Source organism: Typopeltis vanoorti, chromosome 4 (assembly GCF_054136105.1).
Source record: "Typopeltis vanoorti isolate ZY-2024b chromosome 4, IOZ_Tvanoo_1.0, whole genome shotgun sequence".
NCBI lineage: Eukaryota > Metazoa > Arthropoda > Arachnida > Uropygi > Thelyphonidae > Typopeltis > Typopeltis vanoorti.
In genome coordinates this window covers 52,700,760-52,726,915 of record NC_143552.1, presented here as the reverse complement: position 1 = coordinate 52,726,915, position 26,156 = coordinate 52,700,760, and the positions used below count along the sequence as shown (strand labels likewise).

General features: G+C 38.0%; 1 protein-coding gene across 1 annotated transcript in view; it reads right to left on the bottom strand.

The window, feature by feature from the left end:
- Nucleotides 1-4,512: 4,512 nt before the first annotated feature.
- LOC150107301 (uncharacterized) overlaps nt 4,513-26,156 on the bottom strand; it is a 76,167-nt gene continuing 54,523 nt past the window's right edge. The window contains exons 4-6 of the mRNA XM_090391776.1: nt 15,543-15,750; nt 9,615-9,806; nt 4,513-4,924 (exon numbers count right to left, since the gene is read on the bottom strand). Of these exons, the coding sequence (XP_090247902.1) occupies nt 4,640-4,924; nt 9,615-9,806; nt 15,543-15,750 (685 nt within the window). The 3' untranslated portion in view covers nt 4,513-4,639. The remainder of the gene's footprint in view (nt 4,925-9,614; nt 9,807-15,542; nt 15,751-26,156) is intronic.

Below are 26,156 nucleotides of genomic sequence, written 5' to 3'. Positions count from 1 at the left end.
TATGCCTTCATAATCTTTGATATTTTGTTTCTGGGAGATGGATTCCAGAATATATAACAGTTACTTCATCTTCAGTAACACATATACAGATTTACAACCTTTCTTTGCCGCCACTGAGATGGAAATAAATGCATACATATTCTTAATTATTTATTGTTAAGGCCTTCCTACACTTGACATACTGCTCTGCCATTAGAAGGCAGCAAGCTAGACTCGCCAACTCGAGGTCCCTAACCCTAACACAATATTTTTTATGTCTGAAAATAGTGTGGGTTCGACGGTCGATTTTTTTGAGTTTTCGGGACGAAAACCCCGAATTTCTGGGAGAAAAAACCCGTTAGCCCGTGCCAGAGATCGACTAACTCGGGAACCGGTCGAAAAAAAGGCTGAGAAAAATTTCCTCTATTCGGCGACTAGATTTGAATCTCCAAATCCAAATCCGACTCCATTGATGGTATCAATGATGATGAAATGCTTTTATATTATGAATGAATTGCATTGCCTGGTGTGAGACCATTCTGTTGGAGCATTATGCCTTCATAATCTTTGATATTTTGTTTCTGGGAGATGGATTCCAGAATTTACTCTATTCGGCGACTAGATTTGAATCTCCAAATCCTTTCTTCATGAGGTTAAGCACCGTAGAGTGCAAAGGCCACCTCTGCTGAGCTACACAAGCTCTTGAAAATTTAATTAAAACTGAAAACATAATATTTTCAAAAAAAAAAAAAATCAGCTAATGCCTATTTGTTCTCGTGTAAGGAGTAGGCGGTGCCGTTTACCCTGTCTAACTTTTGTAGACTGAGTGGGCAGTTCAATCTCCACTGGTAGCCAATCAGAGAGATAGCTGGTCACATTCACGTGGACAATTCAGCTAAACTGTCTAAATAGTCAAGTTCAGGTGTATTACTTAACCATAAGTTTTGATGTTTATACTTTTCTATGAATTTAGCAGTGGGACCAACAAAGAGAGACAGACAGACAGAGAGAGAGAGAGAGAGAGAGAGAGAATTAAAGACCTTCGTCTTCACTAGTCAGAAATTGTTTTCTTTTCATGTAATTTCTCTGTTGACAATCATACCACTTCAAGTAAGAAACTGCACAACTTTTACAAGATGAATTTTCTGATGACATCATCAGATTATTTAAGTTTAATATCAATACTGGTTATTTTATTTCGAGTAATTAATTTCTTTAACAAATCTAGAGAACTGCGATGAGCAGTCCTATATCACTACTTTAGCTGATTACATTATGGAGTATTTAGGATCAGACTTCTAACATAATTTCTCCTTGTCTCCTCGATTCTGCCTAAGTTTTATGAATGATATCTTTCAATCTGATGTCATTTTGAAACAGAAGCACTTCAGTTTCTGGACCAAATTAATTCTGTATACACTCTCATTAAGTTTACTATTGAACGTGAATCTAACAACAGTCTTCCCTTTCTGAATACTCTAGTATATCTTAATTATGCTGGTAGCAATGAATTTGCAGTTTACAGGACCTCATCCTTTTTAGGCACATACATCCACTCATCTTCATATTACCATCCTTCTCAGAAAAATAGGTATTATCAAAAGCCATGTGCAATGAGCACGCACATTTTTTTTTATTCTGAGTGTTATATTAGAAAAAGTAAATAAAATAAAACTCACTCTATTAATTAATGGATATAGCGAAACCTCGATACACGAAATAATTGACAATTATCATCCTCTCAGATTCAATCTGATTTTAAAAGAATCAGAATATCATTTCTTAAAGCAACATCTGAACAAATAACGAGGACCTCTGTATATTACTTTCAAATCAGCTCGGAAGTTATTATTATTATTATTATTCGTGACACCTCCAAGGAGTCCGAAGACTCATCGCGGGAGGACACCTACAACTCCCTCAACCACTACACCGAACCTCTACTACGAATCATCTCCATCAACGCCATATTCCGCCCACCTCCACCACTACCACAACTAGTATTTTTTGTCTGTAAATTGCGTTTGTTCTGAAGGGCTGATTTGTCTGTATGCTGGATGAAAAACCCGAGTTTCCGGGAGAAAAAGCCCTGCTACCTCCGTATGAGATCGGCTAACTCACCTTCGATTGAAATCGTCCAGATAAAGATTCCTCCCGTCGCGACGAGAATCGAACTTAGGCCGTTTCCAATCGAAGGGCGCAATGTACCATTGTTCTTCCAATTGCGCTACGGAAAGTTGTCTTCTTTCTTATCGCTAAGCAAATATATGTCCCCTTCTATCCTTACCCGGTGATTAACAAATACCCCGTTATTTTCATCTTTGCTACTTAGGACAAGACTGTCTGTTCCGCCACGATTAGAATCAAAGAACATGAAGATCACATATGATTTTTGAAATCCGAAGGTTCAAGCTCTTCTTTTCATACCATTGACACTAGACACAGAGTTCATTGGCACCATACTAAGAATGTACACTCCGGTAGGTTTAAATTTGTCGTCTATTTCTTAAATCGTGTTAAATCCTATCACCTTCCTAACCGTAATCGAACAGACTGTATGCATATCTCTAAGTTTAGGGAAGTTATTGCTGTTAATTTTTCGTAAATGTTTTACAACTATACTTACATTTCTGGTCATCTAATTGTGTTTCCTTCTTGTACAGCTGCGATCGAGACACATGGGAGTATACGCATGTTGTATTACTCATTCTTGTGCTCATAATTTACATGTTGTAGCCAATCCTTCTGCCCTTCTCCTTGAATGAAGTTCATGATAAATTGAGCAAAATATATAAAAGTAATACATTCTATTTAGTTTTATTTTACATGTGTGATACTCTTATTTAAATATTATACTATTCCTAACATGCATGTCTCGATTAAACTAATAAATATTATTTATACTTAAAGTGAAAATGTGTTCATGTAATATAATAATCCAATTAATAAAACTTTCTATGTTTAATTATATAATAATATTTAAAATGACCCATTTTCCTTTCTCACCCATATAGCTATACATGAAGAGTATTATTACTACTTTCGTGTCTCCTAGCAATCCACTTGCAGAGGCTCTGACTTATTGCTTGTAAGTGTCTATTTTTTTTCTTCTGCTGTCACTGTTCACACTTAGCAGTTCTAATTAATAGCATACATTAATTTTAATATAATTATTTTCATAAAATCAGCTTGAACACGACATTTATTATTATTGTTATTATTTTGTGGGCCTTCCTTCCATGGAGTTCACAGATTCATCGCGGGTGGTCCACTACATCGACACCCACCATCATTACCTGTACAATACTTGTCATATTTTTCTTTGTACTCACGACGCTTTTACTTAATTCCCACGGAAGATCCCTGGGTTTTCCTCATATTAATCATATATTAAAATAGTTTCTCCCCATCAACTATGAAACCCTTAAGCTTATTTGTCTCTGTCATATTCTCTCCCATATCTGTCTATTAACAAGCTGATGTAATCCACAAATTCTCAATCATTTCTCATATGGATCATCCCACAGATCTGCCACCTTCTTGGTCACTCGCCCGTTGCACCTATTCTACATCTCCAAGAAATCAAAGCGACCAGATAGGTGCGCAATAATCCAGATGAGGCCCTATCAAAGCTTTATAAAGAGGAACAATAGCTGATGTGCTGTTTTTAGCCACTTTTGCAATATGTCCTCAGAACTTCAACTCTCCAGCCACCAACACTGTCAAATCCTTGGCTGCATCAATTTTCTGTACTACAGTTCCATCAGTATGGTACACAGCTAGTAATCTTTTCTCCAAAATATATAGCCATACTCTTAATCACATTAAATTGACATCCATTCTCCTTTGACCATACTACAAGTCTATTTAAATCATCCTGTAAAATTTCATCATCTTCATTGACTATCGTTTTGCATAATTTTTCATCGTCTGCAAACATTTGAACATTTGCAGTCAGATCATATCGTATATGATTGATGTACAAATTAAATAGCAGTGGATCAAACAATTTAATAATGGAATAATGGTACAGATATCTGTTTATAACTGTTATAAATAATGTTATAAGTTATCAATTATTTTGAATAATACTTCGAATAAAGCAGAAGTGACACATTTATGAACTTTTATTGCAGTGACTTCGACGAAATTCATCAATATACAACATAAATACATTTATAAAAAATTAAATACAGAATACAAATATGAACTCACGTGAGTTCCAGAAGGCAAGTTACGAATAATTATGGCGGACCTTTGAATTTTAAAAATTCTTGTAATTAATTTTTTTTTATGCAGAAAACTTTCCATCTCTCTCGCTTCTTTGTATAGGGATCTTGAAAGAAATTTCCATCCCCGGCTAAAATACTACAAGGGATCGTCATATAAAACATTGTTTTAAGAGTCGAATATACGATAAAATACACAATGCTTATTTACAAAAAATAAAGTATTAAATAATAGTACTGTTATTATGCTAAAACATTAATCAGTTGATTAATGAATGTATGAGACCATTGAGTTCGTGTTTTTCTATAGAAAAAAGACGTCATCGAACAAAAAATTTATATAGAATTCTAGTGGCACAAAAATACGGTGTACCTAATATACAAGGTGGATTGTGGGGATTTTTTCTCGTCATCAAGAAATCCACAGACTGTTACGTAATTACTACTCCCTTATGGACACAAGGACCATTTTTCCCTTCTAACAGAGATGGCCAGAGGTATGTCTTGATATCATTCGTCAGCTGGTTTGATGTGTGGAAACGTACATGCATATCTCTTCTGAATTTTCGTGTCTCATACTCTATGACGAATGGTGGATTTTGATTAGCTAAGCACCAGGCCAGTTGGACACAGTCCTTGACATACTGCCTTAAACCTTCACAGTTTTTTAAGCAAGGATAATCATAAAGGGTAGCATAAATTTGGGTAAGCACTTCCTGAAAAGAAAAAAGAGATGAAGTATTATACAAATGTAGTCTTTTAATTAATTATATATGTATACAACAATCTTGTACTGAGTTTTAATAATAGTTATTACTATTATTATTATTATTACTATTATTACGGGCAACTCCAGGGAGTCATTAGACTCATCGAAGGAGGCCCCAAATCATATTCATTACTACTATCTGACATTCATACAGTATCTATCATACCTCGCCTTAAACTCATTCACTGTCACAGCATCCACTACAGACTCAGGGAGCGCATTCCACTCATTCACTACTCTAAAAGTAAAGAACCCAGCTCTAACACCTTTACTAACCACACTTTTGCCCAGTTTCCATGGATGTCCCCTAGTCCTCCCACAACCAGCCCTGTTCTCAAAAATATCTTCTGAATTAATTTTATAGAAACCCTTCAGTAATTTGAATGTCTCAATCATATCTCCCCTCCTCCGCCTATCAACCAATTTTTGCAACTCACAAATCCTCAACCTGTTCTCATACGGTTCATTCCACAGACCTGCTATCATCTTGGTCACTCGCCTCTGGATCCTCTCCACATCCTCCCCATCAAGAAGAAACCTAGGTGACCAAATCTGAGCACAGTAGTCTAGATAGGGTCTTATCAAGGCTCGATACAGAGGAACAATAACCTGCTTGTCTCTGCTTGTCAACGTATTCTTCAGCAACCAAGTGATTTGATGAGCTGTTTTGGTCACTTTTGCAATGTATCCCCTAAATTTCAATTCCCTATCCACCAACACTCCTAAATCTCGTGCCTCATCAATTTCCTGGAGCACGGTTCCACCAATGCAGTAAACTGCCGCCAATCTTTTCACCCCAAAATGCATAACCTTACATTTTGCCACATTAAACTGACATCCATTCTCCTTAGCCCAAACCTCCAATCTATCCAAATCATCCTGCAAAATTTTGACGTCATCTGCATTCACTATTGCCCTACCCAACTTCGCATCATCCGCAAACAAATGAACTGTTCCTCTCAGATCATTTCCTATATCATTTATGAACAAATTAAACAGCATTGGTCCAAGAACAGATCCTTGTGGCACACTAGTCACAGGCCGTCTTGTGGACTCTACTCCCGAGTAAACCACTCTCTGATATCTCTCCGTCAACCACCCTCCTATCCATCTCACCAACCCTATGTCCATTCCCATATGCTGCGATTTACTGATTAGAATTCCATGTGGAATCCTGTCAAAGGCCTTGGCAAGGTCCAGTAGAATCACCGTAAACCCATTACCCTTATCCAGTTCAGCCGTCACTGTGTTATAATACGTGAGCAAGTTACTGAGGCATGACCTACCCTTCACAAAACCATGCTGTCCCCGATACAGTATCCCATTTTCTTCAATCCAATCTTGTATTTTCCTTTTGACTATTTTCTCTAAGACCTTTACAATGATTCCTGATATGCTAATCGGTCGGTAATTTACAACAGCAGTCTTGGAACCACCTTTATGCAGTGGAACTATTTTCCCCTCTTTCCACCCGCTCGGGACTAACCCAGACCCGAGACTCAAATTAAACAAAATGGTCAAGGGTACTGACAATTCTTTAGCTGCTTCTCGTACAACACGAGCTGGTATACCATCCAATCCCACAGATGTATTGAAATTGAGGTTATGCAATAGACTACTCACCTCCACTTCATTAACCACAATTCCCGTATAATCTACTGGTTTATTCGTTTCTGCAATGTCACCACCTTGATGATATACTTTTGCAAAGTGCTCACTCAGTAACTCAACTATCTCAACTGATTCAGTTACCTCCCTACCATCGGCATTCTTTAAAATCAATCTGCCATGTACATTTTTCCTTTTACTTGCTACATATCTAAAAAACTGTTTAGGATTCTGTTTAGCCTGCATGGCCAATGTTCTTTCGTAATCCTTTTTTGCTTTTCTTACCACACTCGTCACCCTTCTGGCCTGCGCTTTATACCGTTCATGTGCCTGCCGGTCACCCTTTTCCTTAAATTCCCTCCATAGTTGTTTCTTTTTTTGCAACTCAAGCTTAATGGTGTTATTCATCCATTTAACCCCTACTTGATTTATTATTCGGACTCTAGGTATAGAGTCAGCCATTGCTTCATGCAAGCACTTCTTAACTACCTCCCATGCACTATCAACTTCTAGTCCTTGCAGTTGTACATGCCATGGCACTGAACCAATCAAACTCCTAAGCTTGTCATACTTTCCCGCCCGATAATTCCACATGTACCCTGTCTTAATTGAAAATTCTACACCTTTAGCCACCTCCCAAGTCAAGACCCTATGATCACTCTCACCGATTGGTGGCAATGTGGTCATATTTGTTACAGCCAAATCCTCAGATGTAATTACTAGGTCAAGCACTCTCTGACCCCTAGTATTTTCCATTACATGCTGTCGCAGATAGTTATCCCTTAATAACCGCATAAAATCCAGTTCCTTCCTCCCGTGTGTCCTCTCCTCACTCCAATCAATGCGACCGTAGTTGAAATCTCCCATAATAATCACCCTCCTTCCACCCATTTCTTCTATTTGCTTGTGCATACTGTCACCACCATCTTTTCCATCACCTGGTCTATAGCAGCACCCAATTGTATATTTAGTTCTGCTAGCCACAATCTCACACCAAATGGCCTCAAATGTGCTCTTTTCTCTATCCTGCAATTCAACTTCTATTCTCCTTGGCTGGAGCTCATCAGCTATCATCAACAATACTCCTCCCCCCATTTTATTCTCTCTGTCATTCCTGAACACACTATAGCCATCACATTCAATCCCACTAGTTATATCATCTACAGTCAGCCATGTTTCACTAATACCTATAACCTGTGGTCTGGAAGTGCCAACCATGGCCAAAAACTCTTCCTTCTTGTTCCTAATACTCCTAGTATTAGTGTACATGAATTTAAGACCCCCATTAGCCCCAACCCTACCTTGATGCCTTATATTAACTATCCCACTCTGATTTGTTGTCCTTATTTGCTCTGGCATATTATATTCATTCTTACATTCAACTGCCTCCATAAGGACTGTATCTCTACCCACCCCCCCTAACAAATCTAGTTTCCCTGAATTTGCACATCCACTACATTCAGCAACACTTTCTCAAGTCTTCTTACACCGTAACCATTCAAATGCAAGCCATCCATCTTATATAGATCCTTTCGCCCATCAAACTCACTCCACACATCCACAAATTCCACACCACTCGTCATACATAACCCACGCATAAAGTCATTTGCAATTATAGCCCTCCTTTTAAACATTTCACTGTCATACCGTGGCAAAAGACTAATCATTCTAACTCTCTCACTCTTTTCTTTTGCTGCCTCAAACAATTCATTCAGGTCTTCTATCATGTCCATTTTATCTCCTTTCAAATCATTCGTACCTGCCACAACAATCATTTCTTTCACCCTTTCCTTTTGCTCTCTAATAGACGCAGTTACGTCCTTTATGGTCGCACCAGGTTGGTACGATTTTGTCAAATCCTCTACTAACACACCTCGTACTAACGAGTCTCCATACAGCACTCTATCCTTCATTTTGTTCATGTTCACATTCATACGTCTATTTATGAATTAACTAATCGGATTACTAAATCTGATTAAAAGAGGACAGCTTAGGTTTTCGCCAGGAGTGGGTGTAATTAGTGAAACTGTATGCTAAATAGTGGGATCTTAGAAACCTATTATTTGGGAGAAGAAAAGTAAAAATTAATTACAAAAATTGAGAATAAACCAAATTTCGAATACAGACACATTAAGATCTCAACCAAACGATTATTAGGAATAATGAGTGTGTAATGAAAAGTGAAAATCTCAAGCTGTGGATTACCAGTTACTAATCTTGTGTGTCAGTTGCTTTTGACAGTTTCTGCACAATTATGCAAACGATTGCTATACCATTATATGGTTTACTCCTCCTCCTTTCTCCTATTAGGTCTAGTGGCCCTACATTCGTATTAGGCATGGCCTACTACGATTTGAAACCGAGACCACTTCGAGGATAAGTCGGTTAGCCTTATGCTTCCCTGTGTGTCCTATGTCTGTAGATACGTGTGTTCATGGGGCCGGTTTGCCTGTTCTGGGGGGACGAAAAACCCCGGTTTCCGGGTGAAAAAATCCCATTCCCCGTATGAGACCGGCTAATTCACCTTTAATCGAAAGAGACCAGCTAAAGGTTCCTCATGTTTGGATGGGAATTGAACCCAGGTCTTTCCAACCAAAGGGTTTCGTCTATACCGACTGAGCTACGGAGGCTATTATATGGGCTAGGGTCCATTAATTTAAAGCAACTATTATAGATACCTTCCAGTGGGTGTATATCGATCGTTTTATAGTAACCAAATCATTCGGAAATCAAAGTTCTGGTTTTCTTTGGTCTTCCACTCTTTTTTTCTATCATGTATTATGGACGATATTTACTTGATGTGTACAGCATGTAGAGCTTCCATTTCTTTTATTTCGAGAACGTTCTAAAATCGTGTTCATTTGTTAAATGAAATCGTAATTTTCATTTCTGTAATTTGAATAAGATGCTATTTAAATGATAGGAAATATACATAGTAATATTTTCGCTCAGAAGAAAGAAGGAAAAATGAATCTGTTATTCGGTAAGAAATTCCATATCGATTCCAGTATAATAAAGTAAATACCAACCTCCACATTCCTTCGAACATCAAATCTATCCACAGCACTCCTTATGTAATAACTGATACTGTTCTCTAAATCTCTGATAGCCAAATCTGTTGAATATTTTTCTATGTCTACTTCTTTGTGCGGAATCTGTAGAACTTCCCGTATATGGTTTCTAATATCACAAATGGAATTGTGGATCGAACGAAAAGCCAGCTAGAGAAGTAAAATCAATGAGTTAATGTTAATTTATTAGTTAATGCTACCACTAATTTTAAAACACGTATTTTAAAATACTATTAGCAAAGTGATTATTTATATTTCACAGCTATAAACGCTAATTTTAAAATTAACATTTAGATTTAATTTAGGCGATGTGTTAGAAGACAAAGGTATCATTCATCCATTTCCTTGATAAATATAATTGGGATGGATTAAGATGAAAATTTAAAACAAGCAGTGTATAGTAAATTTAAATCAGTATAACATTGATTCTCTTTATGTTTATAAATGAATGTAATTCTTTTATTAAAAAGTTGAGAGATGTAAACCAGTAAACATGCAAATCGTTCGCATGATTTGCATGTTTACTGGTTTACATCTCCCCCGCATTTTTTAATCTCTCTCTCTCTCTCTCTCACTTTAATTTGAAAGCAGCTAGTTTCGCCTGACTACAACCTAGATCTAGATTAAGTGCTTACTCCATTGAATTTTAGATAATAAGTCCTCTAATTTTACCTAATATTCATATATGGATTTGTGTATATTTTATGGTCGAGTTTGCTGAGTTGCAGTATTTTTTTTAAAAAAAAGAAAGTTTTTTCCGAGAGTATAACCTCTACTTGAAATTTGGAATCGGCTGAAAAGGGTTCCTAGAAAATGCTCCTCTATTCGGTGACTGGAATTGAATTTGTAATTTAAGTGCACTTTTAAATCAGCATAAATTAAATTAATTAAATTAAATTGATAAATTAAATATCAAAATGCGCTAACATCTAGCATTAACTAATCTGTAAAGTAAAGATTGCACAGTCAAAGTGTGAGGAACAAACAGCCATGGAACCCACTTTAATAAGATGCAGGATCTCCTTTCACCGCGATGAATACAGCAGTCCTACGAGGCATACTTTCCACAAGCGTACGATAACGATCAATGGGAATTTTGAACCGTTTTTCTTGTAGGCAGGTAATAAGATCCTGATTGTTATGGAGTGGACGTCCTTTGACCTCACTCCACGCTCCATTTCATCCCACAGATGTTCAGTTGGGTTCAGATCAGGGCTCTGTGGAGGCCAGTAAAGTGTGGTGATGTTCATGTCCATAAATCACGCAGTTACGACTACACCAACAGCTTTATAATGCGGTAAACTCTCCGAAAGGGACAATGGTCAGTATCATAGAAACGCCGCAAAGTACGAAGCATTGCATTGTCCAGAATGTTCAGATACCTCTCAGAGTTGAATGCTCTTTGCACCACTGAAGACGACACTCCATGTTGGTTCGGGTAATATGATACTTGCATCTTGCGGGCCTATCATGGAAACCCAGGTTGTGAGCCTCGGTTCTGAATGTTTTGTGCAGATACATGTTCCAATCGATGCCTGAAACTCCGCTTACAACGTGTTGGCCGACGAATGACGGTTTTTACATATTATCCGTCGCAGCATTATATGGTCACATTCTGTAAAATTGGTGGGGCGTCCACTGCGAGCATCACTTGCACTTAATTACCTGCGCTTCCATATTAATTGTTGACCTGGGATGGCAAAATTTCCAACAATTTGCCAAAGAGATAGGCCTACAACATGACATCCTATCACAATGCCGCTTTCAGACTCAGTCAGTTCCCTTATGGCAGCCATTTCACACGGATACAGTTGGGCTGAATTGGGAGCATCATATTCTTCCGATTTATACTGGCTACAAACACGTGACTTTTTACATGGCATGATATGTTGACTTCTTTTCAAAAACAGCTATGTATGTTCTCACTGGTTTGCCTATTTTAGGAAATGAAAAACCTGGTTACACGGTATAAAGCTGGCTAATTCACTTTCATTTAAAAAAACCCTTTCTAAAGATTCGCTTTCTAAACGGCATTCGAAACCAGGTGTTTCCTCGGAGATATTTTCGTTACTTACTGAGATAGAAGCGCCTACTTAATTTAAGGAAAAAATCGAATGATTCTAGTTTTTTATGCCAATGAAAACGAGAAGCATTCTTATGTGAGACTCTAAAATGTTTTGAAATCGATGGGCGAAAGGATTTATATGAGATGGATGGTTTGCATTCGGATGGATTTGGTGTACGGAGACTTGAAAAGGTGTTGTTGAATGAAGTGGAAGTGGATGTGCAGAATCAGGGAAACTAGAGTTATTAAGGGGGGGGAGTAGATATGCAGATTTTAGGGAGTCAATTGAGCGTATGAATATGTGTAATATGCCCGAGCGAGTACGAAGGACAACAAATTAGAATGGGATAGTTAGTATAAGGCATCAAAATAGGGATGGGAAAAATGGGCTTCTGCAATTCATGTATACTAATGCCAGAAGTATTAGGAACAAGGAGGAAGAATTTTTGGCTCTTGGTTGGCACTTCCAGGCCACGGGTTATTGGCATTAGTGAAATATGGATAACAGAAGATGATATAGCTAGTAGGATTGAATGTGAGAGGTATAGTGTGTTCAGGAGTGACAGGGAAAATAAAATGGGGGAGGAGTGTTATTGATGATGGCTGATGAGCTGCAGCCAAGGAGAATAGAAGTTGAACTGCAGGTTAGAGAAAAGAGCACATTTGAGGTTATTTGGTGTGAGATTGAGGCTAGCAGAACAAAATATACAATTGGGTGCTGCTATCGACCAGGTGATGGAATAGATGGTGGAGATAGTATGCATAAGCAAATAGAAGAAATGAGTGGAAGGAGGGTAATTATTATGGGAGATTTCAACTATGGTAACATTGATTGGAAGGAGGACATGACACATGTGAGGAGGGAACTGGATTTTATTCAGTTATTAAGGGATAACTATCTGCGACAGCATGTAATGGAAAATACTAGGGGTCAGAGAGTGCTTGACTTAGTAATTGCATCTGAGAATTTGGCAGTAACGAATATGACCACGTTGCCACCAACTAGTGAGAGATCATAGGGTCTTGACTTGGGAGGTGGCTAAAGATGTGCAATTTACAATTAAGACAGGGTACATGTGGAATTATCGGGCTGGTAAGTATGACAAGCTTAGGAGTTTGATTGGTTCAGTGCCATGGCATTAAAACTGGAAGGGCTGGATGTTGATAGTGCATGGGAGGTGGTTAAGAAGTATTTGCAGGAGGCAATGGCTGACTGTATACCTAGAGTCCGAATAATAAATCAAGTAGGGGTTAAATGGATGAATAACACCATTAAGCTTGAGCTGCAAAAAAAGAAACAACTATGGAGGGAATTTAAGGAGAAAGGTGAATGGCAGGCACATGAACGGTATAAAGCGCAGGCCAGAAGGATGACGAGTGTGGTAAGAAAAGCAAAAGCGGATTATGAAAGAACGTTACCTATGCAGGCTAAAGAGAATCCCAAACAGTTTTTTCGATATGTTGCAAGTAAAAAAAAATGTATATGGCAGAATGATTTTAAAGAATGCTGATGGTAGGAAGGTAACACTTTGCAAGAGCATATCATCCAGGTGGTGACATTGCAGGAATGAAAGAACCAACAGCTTATACGGGAATTGTGGTGAATAACGTGGAGAATAGTCTATTATAAAACCTCAATATCAATACATCTGTGGGATTGGATGGTATACCAGCTCGTGTCGTACGTGAAGCGGCTAAAGAATTGTCAATGCTCTTGACCATTTTGTTTAATTTGAGTCTCGGGTCTGGGTTAGTCCCAAGGGGGTGGAAAGAGGGGAAAATTGGCATAAATGAGGTTCCAAGACTGCTGTTGAAAATTACCGACCGATCACCATATCAGGAAACGTTGTCTAGCTCTTGGAGAAAATGGTCAGAAAATAGAGGAAAATACAGCATTGGATAGAATAAAATGGGATGCTGTATGGAAACAGCTTGGTTTTGTGAAGGGTAGATCATGCTCAGTAACTTGCTTACGTTTTATAACACAGTGACTACTGAACTGGATAAGGTAATGGGTTTACAGTGATTCTACTGGACCTTGCTAGGGCCTTTGACAGGATACCACATGGAATTCTAATCAGTAAACTGCAGCATATTGGGGATGGATATAGGATTGGTGAGATGGATAGGAGGGTGGTTGATTGAGATATCAGAGAGTGGGTGATTCAGGAGTAGAGTCCAAAAGATGGCCTGTGATTAGTGGTGTACCGCAGGGTTGTGTTCTTGGATCATTACTGTTCAATTTGTTCATTAACGATATAGGAAATGATCTGAGACGAACTGTTCATTTGTTTGCTGATAATGCGAAGTTGGGTAGAGCAATAGTGAGTGCACAGGATGTCAAAATTTTACAGGATGATTTGGATAGTTTGGAGGACTGGGCTAAGGAGAAAGGATATCAATTTAATGTGGCAAAGTGTAAGGTTGTGCATTTTGGGGTGAAAAGATTAGCAGCAGTATATCACATTGGTGGAACTGTGCTCCAGGCGATTGACGAGGCCAGGGATTTGGGAGTGTTGATGGATTAGGGAGTTGAAGTTTAGCGGACACATCACAAAAGAGGCTAAATCAGCTCATCAAATCACTTGGTTGCTGAAAAATACTTTAACAAGCAGAGACAAACAGGTTATTGTTCCTCTCTATCGGGCCTCGATAAGACCCTATCTAGACCACTGTGCCCAGATATGGGCGCCAGGGTTTCTTCTGGATGGGGAGGAGGTGGTGAGGATCCAGAGACGGGTGACCAAGATGATAGCAGGTCTATGGAATGAACCTTATGAGAACAGGTTGAAGATTTTTGGATTGCAGAAATTGGTTGATATGCAGAAAAGGGGTGATATGATTGAGCATTCAAATTACTGAAAGGTTTCTATCAGATTAATTCAGAAGATATTTTTGAGAATAGGACTGGTGGCAGCAGGACTAGGGGCCATACATGGAAGCTGGGCAAGAGTGTGGTTAGCAAGAGTGTTAGAACTAGGTTTTTTACTTGGAGAGTGGTGAATGAGTGGAATAAGCTGTCAGAGTCTGTTGTGGGTGCCATGACTGTAAATGAGTTCAAAGTGAAGTACGAAAGATACTGTGTGAATGTCTAATAGTTGTTCTTGACATGATGTTAGCGCCTCCCTCGATGAGTCTATGGATTCCTTGGAGTTGCCCGTAATAATAATAATAATAATAATAATAATAATAATAATAATATTATTATTATTATTATTATTATTATTATTATTATTATTATTATTAATTTTTTTCAGGCAACTCTGGTTTTAAATCCCACAGATAAAACAATCGGCAATAGAACCCATTCTTTCAGGCAATAATAGGGAAAGAAGATAACGGCAAGTTGCCTGCAAATACACCTCGTCAGATGTCTATTAAAATCATTGATAACTTTCGGTCAGCCGTCAGTGATAGTTAAGGGTGGAGTTTGGCTTCTTCAACCCTTAAAAAGATGCTAATTGGCTTTGTCTACTTCCTTTGGGTAGTGGACAAAGTCAGTTAGCCTTAACTTTTGTGAAAAGTATCTGCTTTTTTTACCTGCTTTGAAGAAAAAAGTATGAGAATTTATCCATTATTATTACTTTTTATATTATAACATGTATTTACATATTTTTAAAATAAAACTTTTATGAAAAGGCGCTGTCTTTCAAATAAAAGGATTAAGAGAATTTTTATTTGGTAAAATTGCATCTTTGTGTGATTTTGTTATCCTAAGATAAGCCTCTACGAAAAAGGCAGGGCTTTCATGGTAACTAAGTTTACTTCTTGTTATGAGTCTGGTTTGCCTTTCTGGAACTAAGTTAAGAAAATTAACTTACCACAACTACTGAAAAAAGAAGTTTCGATTTTAGTTCATCAGCATTTCTCATTTCATGTAAACTGTCTAGTGAATCAAGTGTATCTACTCTAGCCTGTGCATACAAGTTACCGTAGCGACGAATAAGAGCGGTTGGTCTTTTCTCTCCAAGTGCAAGATTCTCAAATCGTATTCCTCGTTCCACCATCTTCTGAGCTTGCTCGGCTAACCTAAAGGATAAAAATAACTGCTAAAACATGAAAAATTCACATTATTCATTACATAATGATAATTATTGTTGTTAATTTAGTTTTTTAGTTTTATTACCACATCGGTAATATATTCATATTTCAAGCATAATTTCAAGGTGGCGATTAAAGGAGCCTGTGTAGCTCAGTGGATGTGGCGTTTGCCAACCACCGCCCTTGGCCGCACGAAGAAAGACTTTCGAGTCTAGTCGGCGACTAGAGGAAATTTTTCTAAGCCTTTTTTCGACCGGTTCCCGAGTTAGTCGATCTCTGGCACGGGCAAGCAGGTTTTTCCTCCCGGAAACTTGGGTTTTTCGTCCTGTAAACTCAAGAAAATCGACCGTAGAACCCACATTATTTCAGACATTAAATATATTGTGTTAGGTTTAGGGACCACGAGATGGCGGCACATTTGAGCCGTCTCTCTTCACTGAGTACCGCTTAATTAGTGATAGCCTTGGGCCATCTATCTCTGATTGGTACCAGTGGAGATTGAACTGCCCACTCAGTCTCCAAAAGTTAGATAGGGCTAAATGGCCTCGCCTACTCCCCGTATACGGGGAATAAAAAGGCGTTAGCTGATTTTTTTTTTTTTTATTATAAACAGGAACAGGATGTTTTTGTTTAGTAAGACTTTTCAGAGATTAACATAGAGCCAAATGAATGCTCTTCAAAAATACCCAATCTTATTGGGTGTTATATTTCAATACAAAAGTATGGGAATATATACTATAATATCAATTTTATTATTAAAACATGCATTTACATATTTTTTAAAATAAAACTTATGAAAAAGATGCTGTCTATCAATCAATAATATGCTATCAAGAATGTATCTTAGTTGTGCTTTTGTTATGTACATTCCATTCAGTAGTACTTCATTATTTACATTTACTATATTTATTAAGAGGAATTAATCAGCGTTACTGGATAAAATATAAAAAAAAATAATAATTCAAGTTCCCACCTTTAGCCATTTCATATAGCTGGCCTGTGGCTATCAATGATTTTAATAGGCATCCGAGGTGGAGAGTATGGCAGATGACTGCCGTAATCTCGTCAGGTCCTAACACACCACATATTGTTGTCCAAAGCAGATGCTACAGGTCGATTATCTTGAGTTATGAGATTACAAATATTTTTTCCTGGAGGAAAACTCCACTTTCTATGCCAGAGATCAACTATCTCGAGAACCGGGTGAAGAATTGGTTAGATAAAATAATCTTCTAACCAGCAGCTACAATGCAACTTATAAGGGTTTTCTTTGTGTGTGTGTGTGGGGGGGGGACTGGCGCTATAGATGCAAAACCACTATTACGAGTGTTTTCCGAATAGTAAGGCAACATATTTTTTCTCTAGGATATTTAATAATAAGAAGTTGAAATTATACACCAAGAAATAAGTCAACATGCACTACATCTCCACAAAGTCTCCAAATTTATTGATACAATTGTCCCAACGATTGATAAGTATATCAATACCAGTACTGAAAGTCCTTGCTTACACTCAGTAACCAATATCTCACTGCCTATCGAACTTCCTCATCCGTAGTGAAATACCTTCTGGAAAGGTGTTTCTTGAGGGGAGGACCGAAAAATGGAAGTCTGAAGTGCTAAGTCTGGACTGTGGGGGAGATGTGGCATAGTTCCCAACGATTACAGCGCAACCACTCATGAGTGGAATGTCCAGTGTGTGAAGAAGCCTTGTCATGCACCAATATCATGGCGCTTGTCAGCAGTCTTGGTCGTTTGTGTCGAATGTTGGCTATCAGATTGTCCAACTTTGCACAGTAAGGCATTCTCTTCATGGACTTCCTGTCGAAGGGAAGAACAATCAATGTAGAGCTTTACTGTGCAACATTGGACAATCTGAAAGCCAACATTGACACAAACCACCAGGACTGCTGACAAGCGCCATGATATTGGTGCATGACAATGCTTCTCCACACACTGGACACTCCACTCGTGAGTGGTTGCGCTGTAATCGTTGGGAACTATTCCACATCTCCCCCACAGTCCAGACTTTTTGGGCAGTGGAAACAGTTTTGAATTTTTGATGTCTAGGAGTGTGGAGGATTCCAGTTTACGAAGTATTGTTTGCTCTCTGGGATAAAGTGATGAACCCACGTTTTGCTTCTTGTGACTAGGTGAACGAGAAAATCCGTCTCCTTTTTCGCTGTATCGCGACACATTATTCTCCAGACATATCCCCATATGTGTTATCTTATGCTTCTCTGAGAATTGTCAGGGAACACAGCGCCCAGCGGAAGCACATCTTTCGGAAGCCAAGGACATCGTGAACAATTGCGCAAACAGCGGACTTACTAAAGTTCGCCACGTGCAATTTCATTAACTAGTCCTTGAGAACGATGTCCTTAATGTGCGGAATGTTGTATTCTGTCTTGTTCGATGAAGGCTTGCCAGCTCGATGTTGATCTTCAATGTGACCAAGGCGGCCCGCTTTTAATTCATTGAATTCAAAACACACCTACTTCTTTGACATCGCCTTTTCACCATACACAACAACCAGTTCACGGTGAATGTCACTTGGTGAAGCCTCTTTTTCTTGCAAAAACGAATAACTTCAGGAACACCTGTTTTGCAACACACTGGCATAGCCTTCATTTTGCAACTGGAATTAGCTTTGAGGCGACAGTAACGCCACCCTGCAATGGCGGTCTTTTTTGAACGTTATACATTATATATATAGAACATTATACATATAGACGTTAATATATCTCTTGTAAATTAAAAATCACAACGAATAAATTGCTAATACCTTTTCTTAAGCTGCTAATGCTTTTTCAAGGTTATTCACTGAATTTATTTAAATTATAGCTAAACTGTGTTTTCCAGTCTACAGTACACGGTAATTCCTTTCACTAAGAAAGTAATTAATGTAATTAATTGAATTGAATTATTTTTTTATTTTTTGCAACTACGTGAAATTAACGTGTGATCAGCGCTCCATCTATCTACTTTTTATATGCATTAATTTGTCTTATTTTCGCTTGGTGTTGTGCATACGGAAATATTTTGTTGTGTTGTATACTGCATGTATTTGTGTACTTCGTACGAGATTTATATTTGTACAGTATATATAAAGATGCATTGTAGTTACAAGTGATAATTCGGGACTTCTCATTTGTTTTAAGTCTGTAACAGGATAACCAAAAAAGGAATTTCTGGAATTAACTAGTTCGATGTTTCCAACAGAATAAAGCCAAACAGAAGTAAGTCAGTCATATAAGATTATCTTTCTAATATTTTTTTATAGCATTTTGATAGTAACAGGGTGTTTCAGAAACGTAAATAATTGTTATTTTAATTAGAAGAGCTTTTATTTTGAGTCGGTAGCAATTTATTAACACTGAATCTTTCGACAAACATTTTAACTTCGGCCCATTTCTTTTCTTTTCACTTTTTTTTTTTTTTTTAGACTGACTTTATCGTAAGGTTGAATATCATTTTTTGAACAAATAGTAAAAATTATCGCCTGACCTCTAATTTCATCGACATTTTTGATGCGGTCTGGAAATCATTTTTGATTTCCAGACCGCACGGATAGTCAAATGATATGCACCTGCACTTGTTTATTATTGTATTGTGTTGCGGTCTACCACAAATGGACTATCGCCATTTTATTTTTGCTTATGGATTTAAGCCAAGTTATTACCTGTAGTTAGTGACCAAAGCAAAAACAGCTTTTCTTCTTCTTTTTTTTTCTTTTTTTTTCAAGTATATATTATGAGAATTTCAAACTAACTTATTTTTCAGCATAATTTTCTTGCTTAAGATGACCAAATGTTTAGAAACACATAAATAGGGACAAAATAGTGATCGATGTGAAACCAGCCGCTGTGAGATTTAGAAAATTACGTTCTGTAAATATCGCATATATCAGTTCGAGGTCATTATCAGATTTTATTTTCTTAATAAAAACTGAATTCCTTTTCTAAGTCTATATTAAATTTATATATATTTTTAGAAGCCATATCGTACATGGTAAAAAATTATTAAATTATTCCAGTTTATCATAAGAACGCCACAATTATCGCTCAGAGGCAACAGCGTAGCTAGGTTTTTGCTGCTTCTGACAAATTCCTAGTTGTGCGCCTTTTTAATGACAGTAATCCTATCACTAACGAGTTTCTGTCACTGGCGAATTTGGAAATTGCTCTAAACGCCTTTGTGTTTCTACGTTATCCCTTAGAACAGGGGTCTCCAACGCATGGCCCGCGGAGCTCTTTGCCGTAGCCCACCGGTCATTTCGAAAAAATAATTACTTAACATTAAAACGCGATTAAATAAAAAATAATTTCAATGAAGCCCGCGGGCCACTAAGCCATACTGCGGTATTTAGAATTGTAAGATGCTTTCCAGATTATTCTCAAGGAACGCTGTGCATGTGATACTTTACATAAAATCCTATAAAAATAAATATTAAATAGACATGCTTCTTCAGTCATCTACTAGTGCCAAGCGGTACTTAAGTACTAATACTAACGTCGCAGGTAGATGGCTGAAACAGTAGTTCGTTCGAGTGCGCTGTCTAGTGCCTTCCAGATACATCTCGAAGGTTCTCGATACTTCTTTATTTTCATATAAATACAAGAGGATCTCATTCACAGTCAGTCATCATACTGCTGCCCCGTAGAGCTGTAGTGCTCCTGACTATAATCATTAATGCCATCGTAAGGTTTTTTCACTATTTTTCTTCCATCTGGAAACAGGCTGATGTGATTCCAATTCATAAACCAGGTAAGGACCCACACCTCCCCACAATTATCGTCCAATTAGCCTAATCTCCAACTTGGGTAAGGTTGCAGAGAAGGTCATCCTCTCACGACTTCAAGCTTCAGTAAATGAACTAAACATCCTTCTCAAAGAGCAGTTTGACTTTCGGCAGTACCATAGTGCTAACCTACAAATCCACAGAATTGTGGAATACATTACCACCAGCTATAACTGGTGCCAGTGCACAGGAGCTGTTTTTCTAGATCTATCAAAAGCATTTGACAAAATATGGCACTTCGGACTGCTACACAAACTTATCTCAGCCGGTATCTCTCTCTCTCTCTAAACGTGGTACATTACTACCAGCTATAACTGGCGCCAGTGCACAGGAGCTGTTTTTCTAGATCTATCAAAAGCATTTGACAAAATATGGCACTTCGGACTGCTACACAAACTTATCTCAGCCGGTATCTCTCTCTCTCTAAAAGTGGTACATTTAGTCAGATCATATCTACTGAACAGATCCATCCAAGGCAAGATCAATGGTTCTACCTCATCTCAGCGCCATATCTTGGCCGGAGTGCCGCAGGGATCCCTACTGGCTCCATTGCTATTTTCTATATACATGTCAGATATCCCGCGCAATCTAGTGTTATCCATCATGGCCCTATATGCAGATGATACAGCAATATTAACTAGATCTCTCTCTCCGACCACACTTCATTACCAGAATGCTTCAAGAAAATCTTCTAAAGTTGGAGGGATGGTTCTCCAAATGGAGATTGGAAGTAAATCCTCAAAAAAACGTTCAGCCATTCTCTTCACGTAAAAGCCAATATCTCCTGCAGGAGAGTATTACTATTCAATACTAAAATTCCCTGGCAGACAGAAACAAAATACCTGGTGCGATGCTCGACAAAAAGCTAACTTTTAACCAACACATCAAGTTTATGTGCGCAAAGGCATCGCTCAGATCTATCCGCTAATCAATAGAAACAGCAAGCTAAGCAACAGAATCAAATTGCAGTTATACCAGATGACGATTCGCCCTATAATCACCTACGCCTCTCCAGCCTGGAGCTACACCTCTAATACCGACATTCTCAAACTACAACAAGTGCAAAACAAGTGCTCGAGAATGATTCTGAACGCCCCATGGTATGTTAGAAACAATCAACTTCATCAAGATACAAATATTCCTTACATCTCTTTTCTACAATCTTTAGCAACTAAGTTCTTCCTAAAGACGTCCATACACTCCAATGATCTAGTTCAGCAAGCTTTAGCATACGAGGAAACGGATATATTCAAATATAAGAGACCAAAAGCCATTTTAACTTCCTGTAGCGATGCATAATCTGCATGCCTATGCAGGGCGAGCAAACTGCTCATAAATTCTACCCTCACTGTAACCGCAACAGATAGCTGGGAATATGAAAAGCATCTTGCTTCCCCTTTAAAGATATTAATGCCAATTGTCATTCAACAGTCAGTCAGTCGTGAACAGTGTGATATTCGTGTATAAGCGCACACAGGTTCATCATGTCAGCCATAGCCTATTGGTTTTATATTGCTAGACTTTTTTTTTTTTTTCGTTAGTGTGAGACATATTCAGTGGATAATAACCTTTACACGGGCATTTTGGATCATTCTTTTTGGGTGGGGGGGGTTCACCTTTCATCACTATGACGTCTACGAGTAAAAAACATAAATCAAGTGATTCTTGTCGGGTTTTTAATGAAAAGCGGGCTAATTTGTACTTTTTTGTGCAGTTCGACGATAAGCCAGTATGTTTAATTTGTCGTGAGTCAGTGTCAGTATTAAAATAATACAATATAAATCGACACCATGAGACAAAGCATGGGTCCAATTTCACCTTCAAGGGCAGCTGCGTGTGGACAAAGTGAACAGCTCCAAATTGATTTAAAATGTTAGCAGGGTACGTTTAAAAGGCAGAGGGAAGAGAGCGAAGCGTGCGTCAAAGTAAGTTATTTAATAACTGAAACAATTGCTAAAAATTCAAATGCCTTCTTGGACGTCGAGTTTGTGAAAGAGTGGCTCATCGCTGCTGGGAAATTCTGTGCCCAAATAATAAGGAAGTGTTTAAAAAACCGAGTTTGTCTGGGGTATTTGTAGCACGACGAGGCGAAGAACTTGCCAATGACATTGAAGGAACTTTAAAAAAATGGTCGTCCGAATTTACATCATATTCACTTGCTTTAGATGAGAGCACAGATATGAAGGATACAGCACAACTGGCTATCTTTGTCCGTGGCATTGATCAACAATTCACTGTGACAGAAGAACTGCTAGCGCTCGTACCTATGAAGGGAGCGACGAAAGGCACTGATATTCTCGAAGCCGCCAAGAAAACGCTCCAGCGTTTCGACCTCAGCTTAACCAACCTCGAGGGTGTGGTAACTGATGGTGCCCCTACGGTGGGAAAGAACGAAGGGTTTGTTGCGCTGGTAAGGAAAAAACCGGAACTAGAAGGAAAAGATTTCGTCCATTACCACTGTTTAATCCACCAGGAGAATTTGTGCGCGAAAACCATCGGATTTGAGAATGTCATGAAAGTTTTTGTGACTGTCGTCAACATTATTAGGGCGAGAGGATTGAATCATCGTCAATTCCAAGAGTTTTTGAAACAAGAGTGTGAAGCGGATCACGGCGATGTGGTTTATTATAGTGAAGTGCGTTGGTTGAGCAAAGGGAAGGTTCTTAAAAGAGTTTGCCTTAAGGAGCGAAATACAGCAGTTCATACAAATCAAGGGGGAAGCCGATTGCGGAATTCAATGATCCGAAGTGGATGACAGACTTTGCCTTTGTGACCGACATCTCGTTGCATATGAATGATCTAAATACGCGGCTACAATCCAAAGATTCACTGGTGCACACTCTGTTTGATCACATCAAAGTTTTTGTGGCCAAGCTCAAACTTTGGGAGGCACAACTCGCAAGAAAAAGACTTAACTCATTTTCAGCTTCTCGCTGAGTCCAACTGTTCGTCTCTTGATGAATACACTACAAAATTGGCCGAGTTGCGAAGTGAGTTCGAAGAGAGACTTAGTGATTTTCTTAACCAACAGTCTTTAGATTTATTTTCAATGCAAAATTTCAGTGTCAATGCTGCCGAAATGCCAGGCTCAGTACAAATGGAGCTGCTTGAACCTCTAAACAACTCTTCTTCGAGAGAAAAATTATTCAATGTGCCCTTGCTTACATTTTACAAAGACATTTCTGAGGACGCATTCCCTAATCTTCGCCGGCATGCTTTGAAGATGTGCGCTTTGTTAGGAAGCACATACTGATGTGAGCAGTTCTTCTCCAGAATGAAGCATGTAAAGTCCAAGACAAGAACTCAGATTACATACCAACATCTCGAGAATACTCTGCTCATAGCGACTTCCAACATTGATTCCAACATCGACAAGCTGGTCAAGGAAAAGCATTGCCAAGTTTCCCATTGATATTGTAAAAAATGAATGTTTTCTTCATTAAATTATCTTTTTTCAAGTATTGATTATATTTACTTATCATGAACCCGACTTCTACCTACGCTCTTATTTTTGTTTATTTATTTATTTTTATAGGATTTTATGTAAAGTGTTAAATGCACAGCGTTCCTTGTGAATCTGGAAAGCATCTTACAATTCTAAATACCGCAGTATAGCTTAATGGCTACGGGCTTCATTGAAATTTTTAATGCGGCACGCACTCTGAATGGCTGAAAATCCTGCCTTAGTAAGCAGGTTACTGCAAAAGTTATTGTTTACTTTTTCGTTATGTCTGTTTGTTCAGTTTATTGCGCATGCGTACAAGCTTCGACGAACTGTACCATTAACTAGAATAGAAATAAGCAAATAAATTACCTTTTTTATGAATGGTAGTGAGTGACATGTAAATATTAAATATTACTAGTTTCCTTATTTATTGTGTTTATTTATTTATTGTGTTTGGTATTCATTATTGTAAAATGTAGTCACGAAGACTTCACTTATTTATTTATTTTTAATGTACATTCAAAAACAGGAACAAAAGCAAGTATCTTTCAGGACACCGGCTCGTATATCACCTTATTCATAATTCCTGAGACATTTGTCCCATGATTTTTTTTTTCAATTAGATTTTGTCGTCATTGAGGTTAGTGGCATCTAACATGTTACCTTCTTGTACCATAGGCGGAGTTGTAAACGATTCCGTTTGAAATATTATCGGCGGAAGCAGTATCAATTATTTCCATACGCTTTTAATTGCAGCATCACAGCAGCAATATTGATTGGAGTTAGTTGAAATTCTCAGCAAACCTGACCTTTCCGCATCATTGACATCATCCTTCCATATTTGAACCGGTCACACCATCAATATCGACCGGCATTAAAAAAAAAAAAAAAAAAAAAAAAAAAAAAAAAAAAAAAAAAAGTAAATAACATTCCTTCCCACACAGAGACCACCGCCGATAGAAATAGCTTTGTGCGCCTAATAAATAAATAAAAATTAAAAAAAAACTTACTACTCTGGTAAACACAAATTGCAAGTAAGTGTCAGTGCTGTGTAGCCACTGTAGGAGGAAATATGAAGACACATCAAGGACTCGTCTCTCATTTGTATGGTCGGACTATAAACGTTCAGATAAAAAATGTTGAGAGAGACTTTTCAATTTATACTTGTAATCTGATTAAAGCAAATTTGATATACATCGTAAATGATCATTACGCAAAGTTGGTAATGGTGTTTAATATATATATAAACTTCTTTTTTTTTTTTTTTTAGAACAGAACTTTAACGTTTTATAAACACGGGAATTGAAAACATTCTCGTTTTATTCAAAAATTTTCAATAGAACCACTTCTTTATTGTATTTTTTTTTGTTTGGGGGGGGGGGGGGATCACATAATAGTTTCCTAAAATTTGCCAGATAATTTAGAAATAAAAAAGCCTATACATTTCATTAAGCATGCATCATTTAATTCGTATAAAGTATAGTTTATATATATGTTAAAGATACCAAGAAATTTTATATACTTCGTTTTAATCCTTTTCCCAAGTAAGCAAAAACAAATTTTTGCGCCTGAAATATATTCACATCTGAGCTATTGTATATAGAGGCTAATGACTTCATATCACTTGCCTTAGTATCTGCCCCATAATGCAAAGCACATCCCCCTTTCAGGCGTGTATAATGCAATGCAAAGCCCTTCCCATTGAGCTTAACACTTAAAGGGAAGAAGAAAAAATAAATCATAGCTGAATAAATTTTTGTGAGCTTCCGCAGCTCAGGCGGTATACACAAAGCTCTTTGTCGGAAAGACCTGGGTTCGATTCTCGTTTAAAGACGTGAGGAACCTTTATTTGGTCTCTTTCGACTGAAGGTGAGTTAGACGGTCTCATACAGCGGTAGTGGATTTTTTCTCCCGGAAACTCGGGTTTTTCTTCCCCCATAGGAGGCAAACCGGTCCCGTGAACACACACACGACTACAGTCATAAATACATACGGCAAGGAAGGCAACGGGAAACCACCTTGCGTCATTATCTCCCTAGTAATTAGCTGCAACCCTCTCGAAGATAGGAGGCCACAGGATTGGGAAAAGTCTGGCGAGTACCACGTACAACTCTTTTTTTTTTTTTTTTTTTCAAGAAAGTACTTTATT